The sequence below is a fragment of the Equus asinus genome, chromosome 2 (genome assembly GCF_041296235.1).
Source record: "Equus asinus isolate D_3611 breed Donkey chromosome 2, EquAss-T2T_v2, whole genome shotgun sequence".
Lineage (NCBI taxonomy): Eukaryota > Metazoa > Chordata > Mammalia > Perissodactyla > Equidae > Equus > Equus asinus.
In genome coordinates, this window is record NC_091791.1 from 13,502,115 (window position 1) to 13,513,991 (window position 11,877).

Here is an 11,877-nt window from a genome sequence, read left to right on the forward strand (position 1 = left end):
CTCTTTCTTTTCATTAAACTTTTTAGCAAGTTCTTGGAGACGTGCTGATGACAGGAAAGATGAGCGGGCGGAAGAGCGGGACGCCCCTCGTCGTGTTCCTCCCCCAGCTCTTTCAAGAGACCGAGAAAGAGACCGAGACCGAGAAAGAGATGGCGAGAAAGAGAAGGCCTCATGGAGAGCTGAGAAAGATAGGGAATCTCTTCGTCGTACTAAAAATGAGACTGATGAAGATGGATGGACCACGGTACGACGTTAAGTCTCAAGATAATGGGTTCGAACTCATGTGTCACATAGGTTTGATCACATTCGCGGATCATTAGACTTGTGCTTCAACCAGTCTAAATTGGATTCTTTAATGTTGTCTCACCATAACACAAAAAGCATGAACTTGTATTAATCCTATATAATAGATTGATCATGCACCGTATCCACAGAAAGCTGGAAAACCATGCCATTTTCTGGAATTTAAGGTGTTGCATTATTTCATCAATCATTTGTTTACAAAAAAGAAAAATTAAAAAATAAATTTGAAATGTGAATCCTTCAGGTATCGAGTAACACCTGTATCTTGGGTATAGAACTGATATTTTTTCTTTTGATTTTGAAATATCTGATATTAATTTGGAATGAGGTAAGATTCTGTTACAGAAAATATGTTTGAAGACTTTTAAAGCAGGGAGCTGGAACAGTTGTCACACCATTAGCAGTTGAGACATTACCTCTAGGTACTTTGAGGTATTTACTATTAACTACATTTAGGAAGTTTTTATGTTCACTATACATGCAGTAAACATTACAAATGTTGGATACAGTGGGGTTTTCTTTAGATTTTACTTGAGAGAAGGTGAGTATAAAGCAATTTGCAGTCATTATTAATGACAAGAACTGTTCAAGTGTGAATCCAAAAACAGTTAGAGCTTTTAAATTTCAAAGCTTTTGGTAAACTATTGCTGAGTTTTTTTCTGTTGCCAATAGCAAACTGCTTTTCCATTAATGGAGAATTCATGCCTTTCAAGCATTTTAAATATGACAATATTTATAAATGTGTGGTTTGGAGGAATTGTTTAAATTCTTTTTCCTAATTTCCTTTCTCTTCAGGATAGATTCTTTCAACAAGTAATTTGTAGTAATGACTGTTGACTTCAATTTTGGAGTGTAGTAGCTATGTTAAAGATTAACTATATGGTCTTATTGAAGCCAACACAGAACTTGCTGCTGTGTTTTTTCTTCAATGATAAATAAAATACTTACCGAATTTCTCTCAGTGTTGATTTGTGGTTATAATCAGTGTTTTGTTTCTAATGGTGAGTTTGCATATTCAGTTGAGTTTACTTCTATTTTGCCAGTGTTATTAATTGTCTCAGTGTTTTGTATCAAAGATAATCTAAATATAACAGAAAGCAAATGTGGCTAGGATATTTCCCCTCAGATGTCCTCCTTTATTAATCGAGGAACTCCGTAGTCTTCTCTGTGAGCTCTTATGCGTGATGTGTGTGTGGGTGTACCATTTTAGATTTTCCCCTGAAATTAGAAAAATCATAACATCAGGGAATGTGAGTTGCAGATTTATAGTGGCTGTAGGCACTTAACATTATTCCTCATAGTGGTGAGAATTCCTGTTGGTACAGCTGTAAGGCCAGAAGAGGGAGTGCTGATGCTTTTTTATTTTCACTAATCAGATGCAGCTTTTTGTGTTTGACGTTACCAGTGATGGAAACCACTTTTTTAAAACATTTAACCTTCTTAATATCTGGTATTTCAACAAGTGGTCTTAACGGTCTTTTGTGAGGAGAGGGCCTTTTCTTTTGTAATGAGTAAAAGAACTTGGGGCAGTACTTGCTCTTAGTCTTTTTTTTTTTTTAATGAAGATTAGCCCTGAGCTAACATCTGCTGCCAATCCTCCTCTTTTTGCTGAGGAAGTTGGCCCTGAGCTAACATCCGTGCCCATCTTCCTCTACTTTCTATGTGGGACGCTTGCTGCAGCATGGCTTGACAAGCGGTGCGTAGGTCCGCACCCAGGATCTGAACCGGCGAATCCTCGGCTGCCCCAAGCAGAACATGCAAACTTAACCTGCTGCGCCACAGGCTGGCCCCGCTATGAGTCTTAAGTTAGTAGGGGACTGTACCTGTGACATCACAGGCCCCAACAGGACAGCTCATTTAAGCTGATTGCTTAGATGAGTTATGGATGCACGTCTGATGGTTAGGTTTCCAGGCTGTTGTGCACACCCACCCTTCCTGCCCAGATACTTTCCCAGACATACTGTCCTCCCAAATAAAGTCTTTGTCCTGCGAGTCGGAATCCAGAGCACAGGCTGAGACTCAGCACAGGCAGCTCTGCTTCTGTGTGATCCTGCTCTTGGGTTTCTACTCTTCAGGCCTCACAACCCTGCCCTCATCCTCTAGTATTTATGCACAGGTGTCAGAGGAAAGCTAACAACCAGCCTACTCACTGCTGTGCTAAAATGTCTTCCATGTTCCCCGTGGCTTCTGCATTTTTAAATGAGAATATCACTGCTGTTAATATGGAGAGATCTGAGGGTAGAGACAGCAGCCCAACAAAGACTCTGTCCCATTAGTTTTTCCGTAGTGGCTATCAGGAGGCGGGTGGCATGCATCTCCGTGGGATTTTTTGTTAGCGACTACTTGCGTTTTGTTTTTTTACCAAAGAATTTGTATATTGATTTGTAATTTTACAGGTCTAGTTGAAATATATGGGACATTATGGAAGGAATGTTCTTCAAGTTGTGGCTAAGAACAGACTAGAAAGTTAGGACTAACTCTGAAACTTTGCTTTCCTTTGAAGTACACATATATTTGTGATATAATTTTGGCTTACTTATAAATCTGTGCCAAAAGTTGTAATCAAAGTAAATAATTCTGCAGCTTCCAAAAAGGACTTCATAGGATGATTAAAATTCAAATTAAAAGCCACTGGAAATGTCTCTACAGGACAGGCAGGTTGATCTGTCGCTCTAGATTTGGTAAAGCTCTTTTGAGGATTCCATACATCGTTTTGTTTTTAGCCAAATATGCAGCATGTTCTTAGGAAAGCAAGGTAATTTTGTCGCTTTTAAACTTTGAAAAATTGGGTTTCTTTACCTTGAATTTAATTTTGCAAGTTTGTTTCAGATTGAGAATGCTAAGGTTCCTTTTAAATGTGTTAATGTGGTTGATAGACTTTTAATAAGAGGTCTGTAGAAAATTAACTGTAGTAGTATTCTGTTCATCTTTTAACCCCCAGAATTTTATGTTAGCTGGAAAACTGAGGCAAATTTGAGGGGCGCTGATCCCGAGTGCTTTTTAATATAATGGTTGTCTGACTAGTTGAGGGTCTTCTGGATACCTGCCCAGTAATCCCCTGGCTTCAAGATCTCAACTCCACGTTCACCATGTTCCCAGTTCAGCTGAAACAGTAATGGTGTCAGAATGTCCAGTTCATATTAAGCACATCCCCTCACCGAGGGATTCTCATGTTGAAGATGTTAAAAACCTCATCCCTGAGACCTGGGAACTGTCTGTAATTTGGCTCTTTTTAAAAATGCCAAGTAGCTGCCTGCGTCTTCCTGTCCTGGAGAACGCACCGATGTGTTTATAGTGACTTGAAAAGTCAGAACACAGCAGTGCTCCCACTGGTCACAGGAATTCGTATTGTCCTGAAAACCACCCAAAAAGCAAAATAATTTAATCTGGCATATTTCCTAGCAAAACGAGAAGTAATTACATGGTTTTTTTGAGCTACTTAAGTTTAGGTCTAGTCATATCTGAAGTTCTCTGGTCTGGGGCTAGACTAGCGAGAGTTGATTATTTTTTCCTGGCAGAGAAACAGTTTGCCTGCCCCACCCCCTTGTTCTGATGTTCCTTCCTTTGACCAGAAGACTCACAGCTGTCCAGTGCTATATGCCCCAGCCTCTCTTACACCTTCAAAGAAGTGTTCAAACCCAGCTAGCTTGCTGTGGAGGGAGTTTGCTGTTTAACATGGACGTTCAACCTCTAATAGCTCTAAACTCTCCTACTGAGATCTTTATATACTCAGAGCCAATCTCTTGCAGGAATTTTCAGTGATGCATTTTGTGTATTTCAGATGCTTTCATCTTAATTCACTTCTGTTTTGTGGCATTCGGCATGGTGGATTTAAAAGTAGGGTGGGAGGTAAAGTAGGAGTTAAGAACTTTTGCCCAAGGATCAGGTTTAATCTCACTTATGGATAACTCGTGGGATTCCAGAAACAGGTCTTCCAGTGAGAATGGGAATATGAGAGGGGCTGCGTTCCTTGTCTCCAAGCCCCACTCCACAATTAGTTCCTTTAATTAGTAGCTTATTCTGGTTTGAGGACTGCATGTGCCTAAAGCCGATACAGCCCAGTGTGGAACCCTCTTGAATAGAGGTTATTACATTAACCTTCCAGAGCTCAAAGGATTCCATCTTCCAATCTTCCATTTAGTCTGAGAGGCAACAGCTGGAATGAGCTAAGAACCCTGAAACTGAGCAATTCAGGGTGAATTAATGCTGTTCCTGTTTGATCTTAATATTACAAGTCTCTTTATAAGACTGCACATGGGGGGTGGGTGCATAGACAAAAGGCCAAGTAACAAAAGTTATAGGCAAGATTAATGAATTCATATACTGTTACTGTATAAATACACAAGTTTTTTTTTTAAACAGCACCATTTCCAAGTGTATACACAATATGATTATAACTTGGCACAGTTTTTAAAGGTGGAAAATGCTAGTTCAGTAATAAAGATCTGGTACATAAAAGGATGAGGAGCTGTATTCTACCTGCTACAGATTGTGCATTTTTACACTTCCAGCCAGGACAGAAACAAGCCACAAGGAAGGATACCCATCCAAGTTAATACTGGAAAATACTGAACCTTCAAACTTCTCAAAACGGTGATGCCACTAGGGGCCTGCTTCACCTGAAATTAGAATAGATGATTAAGGACAACTAAGAAATATTGTTTCAAACAATAAAAGTCATTTTGCCGACATTCCTTAAAATCCCGTTTTAAGTTCAGTCAAGAGGCTTTTAAAAAAATATTCTAGACCTAGTAAAGTGCCTCCATTCGTAAAATTAAACATCCAAGATTAGAATGAGACAATTTCATACTGATGCGCATCTAAAATAGGTCGACGTATAGTAAATAAACAGCGCCTCTAAATTGCCGTATTTCAGTACGTGGAATACCCAGCCTTCACCGTCTGGACGTGCACAAACCAGAAACGAGAGAGAAATCAAGATTTCAGCGTCTAGTCTCAACCGCTCTTGGACAGAAAAGTACTCCTTACGGCCGGCCGGCTTGCGTTGAAAAAAACAGACGACTTTCCAAATTGAGCCAACTCCCAAGCTCCAAGCCTCCCCAACAGCGAGGGAGAGACGGTGCGCAGACCAAAACAGAGAGGGTGGGCAGGCGGCGACCCTGGCGGCGTCAGCGAGCAGCAGAGCGGAGCCCAGGCCCTCAGCGCAGCTTCTTGCCCGGCAGGCCGTCCCTGGCGCTGCGCGGCGGCGGGCGGGCGGCGGGCGGCGGCGGCGCTTTGGAGAGCGGGCAGTACTTGATGGTGTGCGCGTTGTCTCCGCTGGCGCCGCACAGGGGACACGTGTAGCGGCGCAGGACCGGGCACAGCACTCGCCCGTCGGGTCCCTTCAGGATGTGGGTGGTGTAGAGCGCCACCGCCTCCTTGTTGTTCCGGCAGAACACGCACACCTGCAGCTCAGGCTTGAGCAGCCGGGCGGCGGCCGCCCCCGAGGCGGCGTGCAGCCGGGGCTCGGGCGCCCACGCCGGGGCCCGCTCGTCGCGCGGCGCCGTCTCGGCGGCGGCGGCGGCGGGTACGCAGCCCAGCAGCACGGCGGCGGCGCGACCGGCGAACGGGCTCAGCTCCGCGAAGCGCTCCTCCAGCAGCCCGGCCTCGGCGGGGCCCGCGCACAGCTCCAGCGCGCGCAGCTCCAGCGCGCCCCCCAGATAGCGGCCCCGGGACCCCGGCTCGTCGCTGTCGTCGTCCTCGTCTTCGTCGTAGTCGGCCGGCCCCAGCGCCGGCCCCAGCGCCCCGGGCCCGGCCCCCGCGTGGGGAGAACAGCAGGACGAGGAGGAAGAGGAGGGCGGGGAGCCGCCGCCGCCGCCGCCGTCGTCGCCGCCGCGGGCGCAGCCGAAGCGCGGCTCGCCGTCCACCGCCTTGGTGATGAGCGTGGCGAGCCCCAGGTAGTCGTTCCACGAGCTGAAGGGCTGCGGGTGCGCCGGGCCCGGGGCGCTCACGTAGCGGGCGCTGGGCACGAGCGCCATGGGCGGGGGGGCGCGGCCGCGGCGGGGCGAGCGGGGCGCCCAGGGGAAAGCCTCCATGGGCGGGCTGCGGGCCGCGCGCGCCGCCTCCCCGCCGCCGGCGCGGGCCGGACGGAAGGGACGCGCGGAGCCTGCCCGCCGGCCTGCCGCGGGGTGGGGCCGCTTCGCCGCCTTTTATCGGGCCCCGTTCCTCCCCGCCCCCCGGCCTCACCGCCGCGGCCCTGCCCCCTGCGCTCCCCCGCCCGGGCCACCTCGCCTGCGCCCAGGACGGAGGCGGAGCGGAAGCGGGCGCGCCGGGGGCGGGCGGGCGGCCAGTGCGCGCGCTCCGCTCCGGCCCGCGCGGCTCCCGCGCCCCGCGCTGCGCCAGCCTCGGCAGCTGCGGGCGGCTTTCATTCTGGGAGGGGGCGGGCAAGGCGCCGCCTCGGGCCCCGGAGCTAATTGGCTGCCGACCAGGGCCCCCCTGCGCCACGGGCGCCGCTCCGGACGCTGATTGGTGAATCCGGGGAGGGGGCGTGCCCTGCCCGCGCAGCTGGGACGCGAGGGGAGGGGAAAGTAGAAGCTGAAGGACCCAGGGGGACGGCTGCTGGGCCCGGTCTTCGCCTGAGTGCTGTGCTCTGGGTTTGGAACAGGTGACCGGGCCTCGGTCTCCCTCAGCCTGGTGGTGAGACTCGCCAGGGCCGGAGTAGGCATGGCTGTGGGGGAATGCCCCAAGGTTCACGCACCCACCTCCCAGCCTCAGTGCCCCAGGACCAACTTTCAAGTGAGAAGCCCATTCTCCCCTCCTCCCTCTTTCTCACCAGCATCAGCAAGAAAAGCTGTGGGGAGGCAGGACTTGGCGCGATCGAAGGATGCAGTGTTCAAGTCACAGCGGCCCAACAACCCAGTAACTTCCGTTTGCACAGTGCTTTGGGGAGCTTTCAACTGGGTGAAATCCTTGCACAGACCTCTGAGGTGCGGAGAGGTTATGGTTCTTGCCCTCGTAAGTAGTGGAGGGACGCAGCGCTTTCCCACGGCGGGCGCGCAGCCGCTTCCCAACAGGTGTTCGGAGACTGGGTGGCCACTAGCTGGTGACTTAGGTAGGGGTGGGGACTGGGCCAGAAAATCTTCCAGCCCTCGGACAGTGATTGGTGTGTGTGTGTGTGTGAAGCTCCTCATCCCCGGGGGGCTGTATTAACATGTGGGGTGTATGTGCAATTTGAAAAACAAAACATACTCAGTATCCCAATTTAATACTTTGAAATGAATAAGATGTTTTTGTAAAGATAGAAAAAAAATCAAAAGAGTTTTGATTAGGAGGATGCGAGGTGGTCATGCCCTTCCTAGCAGAAGGAACAACACTTTTTCTTAAAAAATGAAAATTAGGAAAGGTTTTAGGTACTGGGAAGTTCCTTGCAGGGTTCTGTGGGCCCGGGAAAGTGCCCCCTGTGGTGGCCAGGCTGGCAGGCAGAGGGATTCCATGGGGCAGGGCTTTCCTGCCCCTCTCTGGACGTGCTATGGCTATTGAAACAAGGAGACGGGTGGCTGGTGCCGGCAGCCCTCATTAGGCGTGAAGCCATGCTCCCGCATCTGCCTGTGCCCAGTGGGTTTAGAATGGCCTGGCAGGGATGCCCAGAACCTAGTGCTGGCACCAGTTAACATTAGAATGAATGCGTGAATCAGAATTCAGCAGTGGGAGGGACCTTTGGGATCACTCAATCCAATCTTACTTTACAGATGAAGAAAACGAGACCCAGACAAGAGAAGGACTTCTTTAAGGTCACACGGTGAATATGTGACAGCCAGAATTAGGACTCAGGCCCCATCACACCTGGCTTGGTGGCCTTCCTGCTACACCATGGTCCCTGAAGATATTTCAGACTATGAGTGTGCCTGCATCAGCAGAAATCAAGTGTAGAACCAGGGCAAACTGAAAGAAGAGCAGTGAGTTGGGGCCATGTGCCTTTGGCTTGGGCCCCTGCCCTCCGGGAGCAATCTAGGGGCCAGGTGGCAGCACCGGGAAGGACTTGAGGCGGTAACGCGATGCCTGTGCTGGCCACCTGTCCGCGTGAGGGCTTGAAGGTATGTTTTTCTGTCTCTTCCTCACCTCCTACTCCCTAATGGTTGATTTAGGTCCTGAAACCAGACAGTAATATTCTGCACTTGCCAACCCAGTTCCTTTTTCAAGTTTGTGTTGGCACTCAAGTTAAAAAGCCATTCCTTTATTTCCTCCCCCTCTCCCACCAAAAATAAATAAAAGAGCCCGAATGGCGTGGGGCCCCTGCAGACGCGTGCAGGTTTGCTGACACTGAACTCTGAGCTCTTACCATGAAAACGCCGGCCCCTAGAGTGGTATGAAGATTATTATTCTATAAATGGAAAATTCCACTCTGTTCGCGCAGCCTTGCAGCCCGCATGCTTTCAAGGTATGCAGGCTTTTCAAGCTCTGAGGAGTAAGTGCCACCGTTCTGAGAAAAACTTCTGCAAGGAAAGTTTAAAACCGCTGGCTCCCGTGTCTGATCCCCCTTGGTCAGGCCAAAGAGAGGAAGGAAATAAGTGAGGTCTTCTTCCCTCTCCCCACGTGATTTTTAGCCTTTGTGGGTTTACGAGGGGAATAAAACTTCTAAGTGAACCGGAATAAGAACAGATGCCTTGATGTGGAGCTGCAGCGTGGGTGGGTGGTGATCATGGCATGGAGGTGCCCTGGAAAGAGGTGGAAGGGAGCTCCTGTGTCCTGGGGGTCTAGCTACAGGCTGCCTCCCCAGGCCGCCCACCTGATCTGCCATCGGCCTTGCCTGCGGTCGGTGTTGGCCCGGTAAACAATGTCTGGAAGTGGAGGCATAGTGTGTGAAGGCTGGTGCGTCCCAGCCCATTCTGGCCAGTACGCTGAGAGTCTTTGCTGTTAGTGACCACTGAAAGTTCCGAGTGGGTGCCTGCTCCAGCTTTGGGTTAAATAAGCAGTTCCTTTTGTCACTAAGCACGGGCCTCAGCCTGGCCATGAGCTCTCCAGCTCTCTTTGAGGTGGTGGAACTGACTTCAGAGATGTTCTTAGCACCTCGATGAAGCCTGCCTGCCTTTTTTCCCTTTCCAGAAGTCTGAAAGGAAACAGAAATAGCCAGAGCGTGAAAGTTTCTTCAAGGGACACCCTCAGATTGGTGGGGGCAGGAAGACAGGTCAGGACAGGCCTCAGCGCAGAGGTTAGAGGGTCTTGCTCAGTCTCTTCTGGAAGAGGGCCTGTGTGGCACAGGCAGAAGGCTCTGGCAGGGTGGGGGTGGCTGTTGGGAGGACTGCCTGGGCTCTGCATTTCCACCTCTCCGTTGCCCCCAGCCTCCAGGCGGGCCATTTCCTCTGCTGGCAGCAGAACTGAACCACGAGAGGCAGCACACAGGCCTCGGGCGTCTTGAGGCTCTTCAGAAACATGAGGTCAGCCCTGGGGAATGAGGCACGTTGGCGGGTGTCCAGGCAGCTACAGAGATGCTGTTTGTCAGGCTCCGGGCTCCTGCTGCCTTGCTTGCTGGGCTCTGTGGAGGGACAGGAAGTGCTTTCGCTCCCCAGCCCTGGGGCTGGGAGGTGGTGAGGGGCATCTGGGCACCGTGGGGGCTCTCTTCTGTGATGGCATTGACTTTCTCCATATCATGCCTCTGGCCAAGCTTAGAGAGTCCTGGAGATGGGACTCCTGCCCCTTGGGGACTTAGAGTTGACCACAGTAAGTTGAGAAGCCACGTGCTCAAGGGATGGGCTGCTGGTTTTCATCCTGGCTCTTCTGCAAAGTCGCATGTGGCCTTGGACGAGGGACTTAAGCACTCTGCTCTCCAGCTCCTTCCTCTGATCTTAAGGGGGCTAATCCTGTAAAGTGGCAGCCACTTTCCCCTTCTTGCTGACTTACTCTAGTTGTGGGCGAGTCCCTCCTTGCCTTAGAGGATGAGCTGTGACGGGGGAAGCCCACAGAAACATCCCGTTTCCCTTGGGCATGGTTGAGTTAGGGGAGGGCTGGTAGCCCTGTTCTGGTGCCTGAGATATAAGGGGAGGTCTGTCAGGACTCTGCGGGGAGTTTGTTCCATTGTTTAAAAAGAAAAAAAAGGACCAACAGGGGCCGGCCCAGTGGCGCAGCGGTTTAGTTCGCATGTTCTGCTTCGGTGGCCCGGGCTTCACCGGTTTGGATCCCCACTGCAGACATAACACTGCTTGGCAAGCCAAGCTGTGGCAGGTGTCCCACATATAAAATAGAAGATGGGCACGGATGTTAGCTCAGGGCCAGTCTTCCTCAGCAAAAAGAGGAGGGTTGACAGCAGATGTTAGCTCAGGGCTAACCTTCCTCAAAAAAAAAAAAGAAGGACCAGGAGCCTCACCATCTTCTGGTCACCAGCAGGTTGTGGAACTGAGGCAGCCCTGAGGTGACAAGTCTTAAGGACAAAAAGCTGGCAAACTGGTGGTGGCCGACCACAAAAGTTACATATTAAAAAAAAAAACCTCGGGACATTTTTGTTGATGACTTGGTGATTTGTTACACAAGATAATTAAATGTCTTTATTGTTCCAGCCACTACAAGCCAAGTGTTTTTACTTGCAGCTGAATTCATTCTGATTGGAATGTGTAGTACTATGAAAAAAAATGCATTTGGCACTTCTGTCAAAAAAGTAGGATACAGTATTCTGGCCTGAGGGAGGTGACCCCCATGTCTGAATGGTGTGTGCGTGTGGACAAAGGCTGGAAGGACACAGAACTGAGAACAGGGACTTTATGGTGTCTCGTCCCTCATCCACGCTGCCTCGTGCTGAGTACTGACTCCCAGCTGAGAGTCATCGTAATGATGCCACCATCAGACCAGGTGCTTGAGACAGCACTCCCATATCCTCCAGCCCCTCACAGCTGCCCCGGGAGGCGGCGGCTGCCTCAGCCTCATGTTAGAGGTAAAGGGAAGACTGAAGAGCTCGTGAGCCGCAGGCCTCAGGCTTAACCCTGTGTCCCCCTCGCTCCAAAGCTGGGCCTGCACCCTCTCAGATGCAGTGGTTATCCTCTGGCCACGGGGCTTCTGGGGCCCAGATGGGGGAGCCTGGCCAGGAGGAGGGGTCAGAGGGGGCAGGAAGAGGCCATGCAAGGATCTGGTGGGGGCACAACTGGGCACATTCCCCACTGTGTCAGAGGTGGCCCCCCAACTCCGTTTAGAAGTCTGTTTATCCAGTGGTGGGTCCTTTAGTGCAGGAGTAATGCTTTCTCTTTGTGACACACCCTCTCTCCTCCCAGCCCTGTGATTTCTGTTAGAAATCTGGATTGTCCCAATTTTGTTTAAAGTAGGATAGGCCTGGAGGCTGACAGCCTGAAAGGCAGATGTCCTGGGGCTGGTGATGCTGATGATAATAGTAATGAATCATTGTAGCTTGCAGGTGGGAGCCCTTGCAAGGCGCTGAACAGGAACTCCTGTCATTTCTTCAGTCCTCCCAGCAGCCCTATGATACCCATTTCACAAGAAGGAAAGTGAGGTTTGGGGAGGCTAAAAGTGTGCCCAGCTCGTTAGTGGGTGGCATTTCTCCAAGGCCTGTACTGGGAGCCGCCGCGCTTCCTTGACCACAGACAGTCATTCTGTTAGAATTCACTATGTCCTGCCCCCTCACTTCCTCATGTG

The 11,877-nt window shown here is 50.5% G+C and overlaps 2 protein-coding genes across 2 annotated transcripts in view; one reads left to right on the top strand and one right to left on the bottom strand.

Annotated features, from left to right (window-relative positions):
* EIF3A (eukaryotic translation initiation factor 3 subunit A) overlaps window positions 1–1,259 on the top strand; it is a 33,508-nt gene extending 32,249 nt beyond the window's left edge. The window contains exon 22 of the mRNA XM_070482383.1: window positions 27–1,259. Coding sequence (XP_070338484.1) covers window positions 27–256 — 230 coding nt within the window. The 3' untranslated portion in view covers window positions 257–1,259. The remainder of the gene's footprint in view (window positions 1–26) is intronic.
* A 3,370-nt stretch (window positions 1,260–4,629) lies between these two features.
* Window positions 4,630–6,489, bottom strand: NANOS1 (nanos C2HC-type zinc finger 1). Its single transcript, XM_070482405.1, has one exon. It carries the CDS (start codon window positions 6,336–6,338, stop codon window positions 5,463–5,465), a length of 876 nt encoding a protein of 291 aa, XP_070338506.1. The 5' UTR covers window positions 6,339–6,489; the 3' UTR covers window positions 4,630–5,462.
* Between the last annotated feature and the right edge of the window lie 5,388 nt (window positions 6,490–11,877).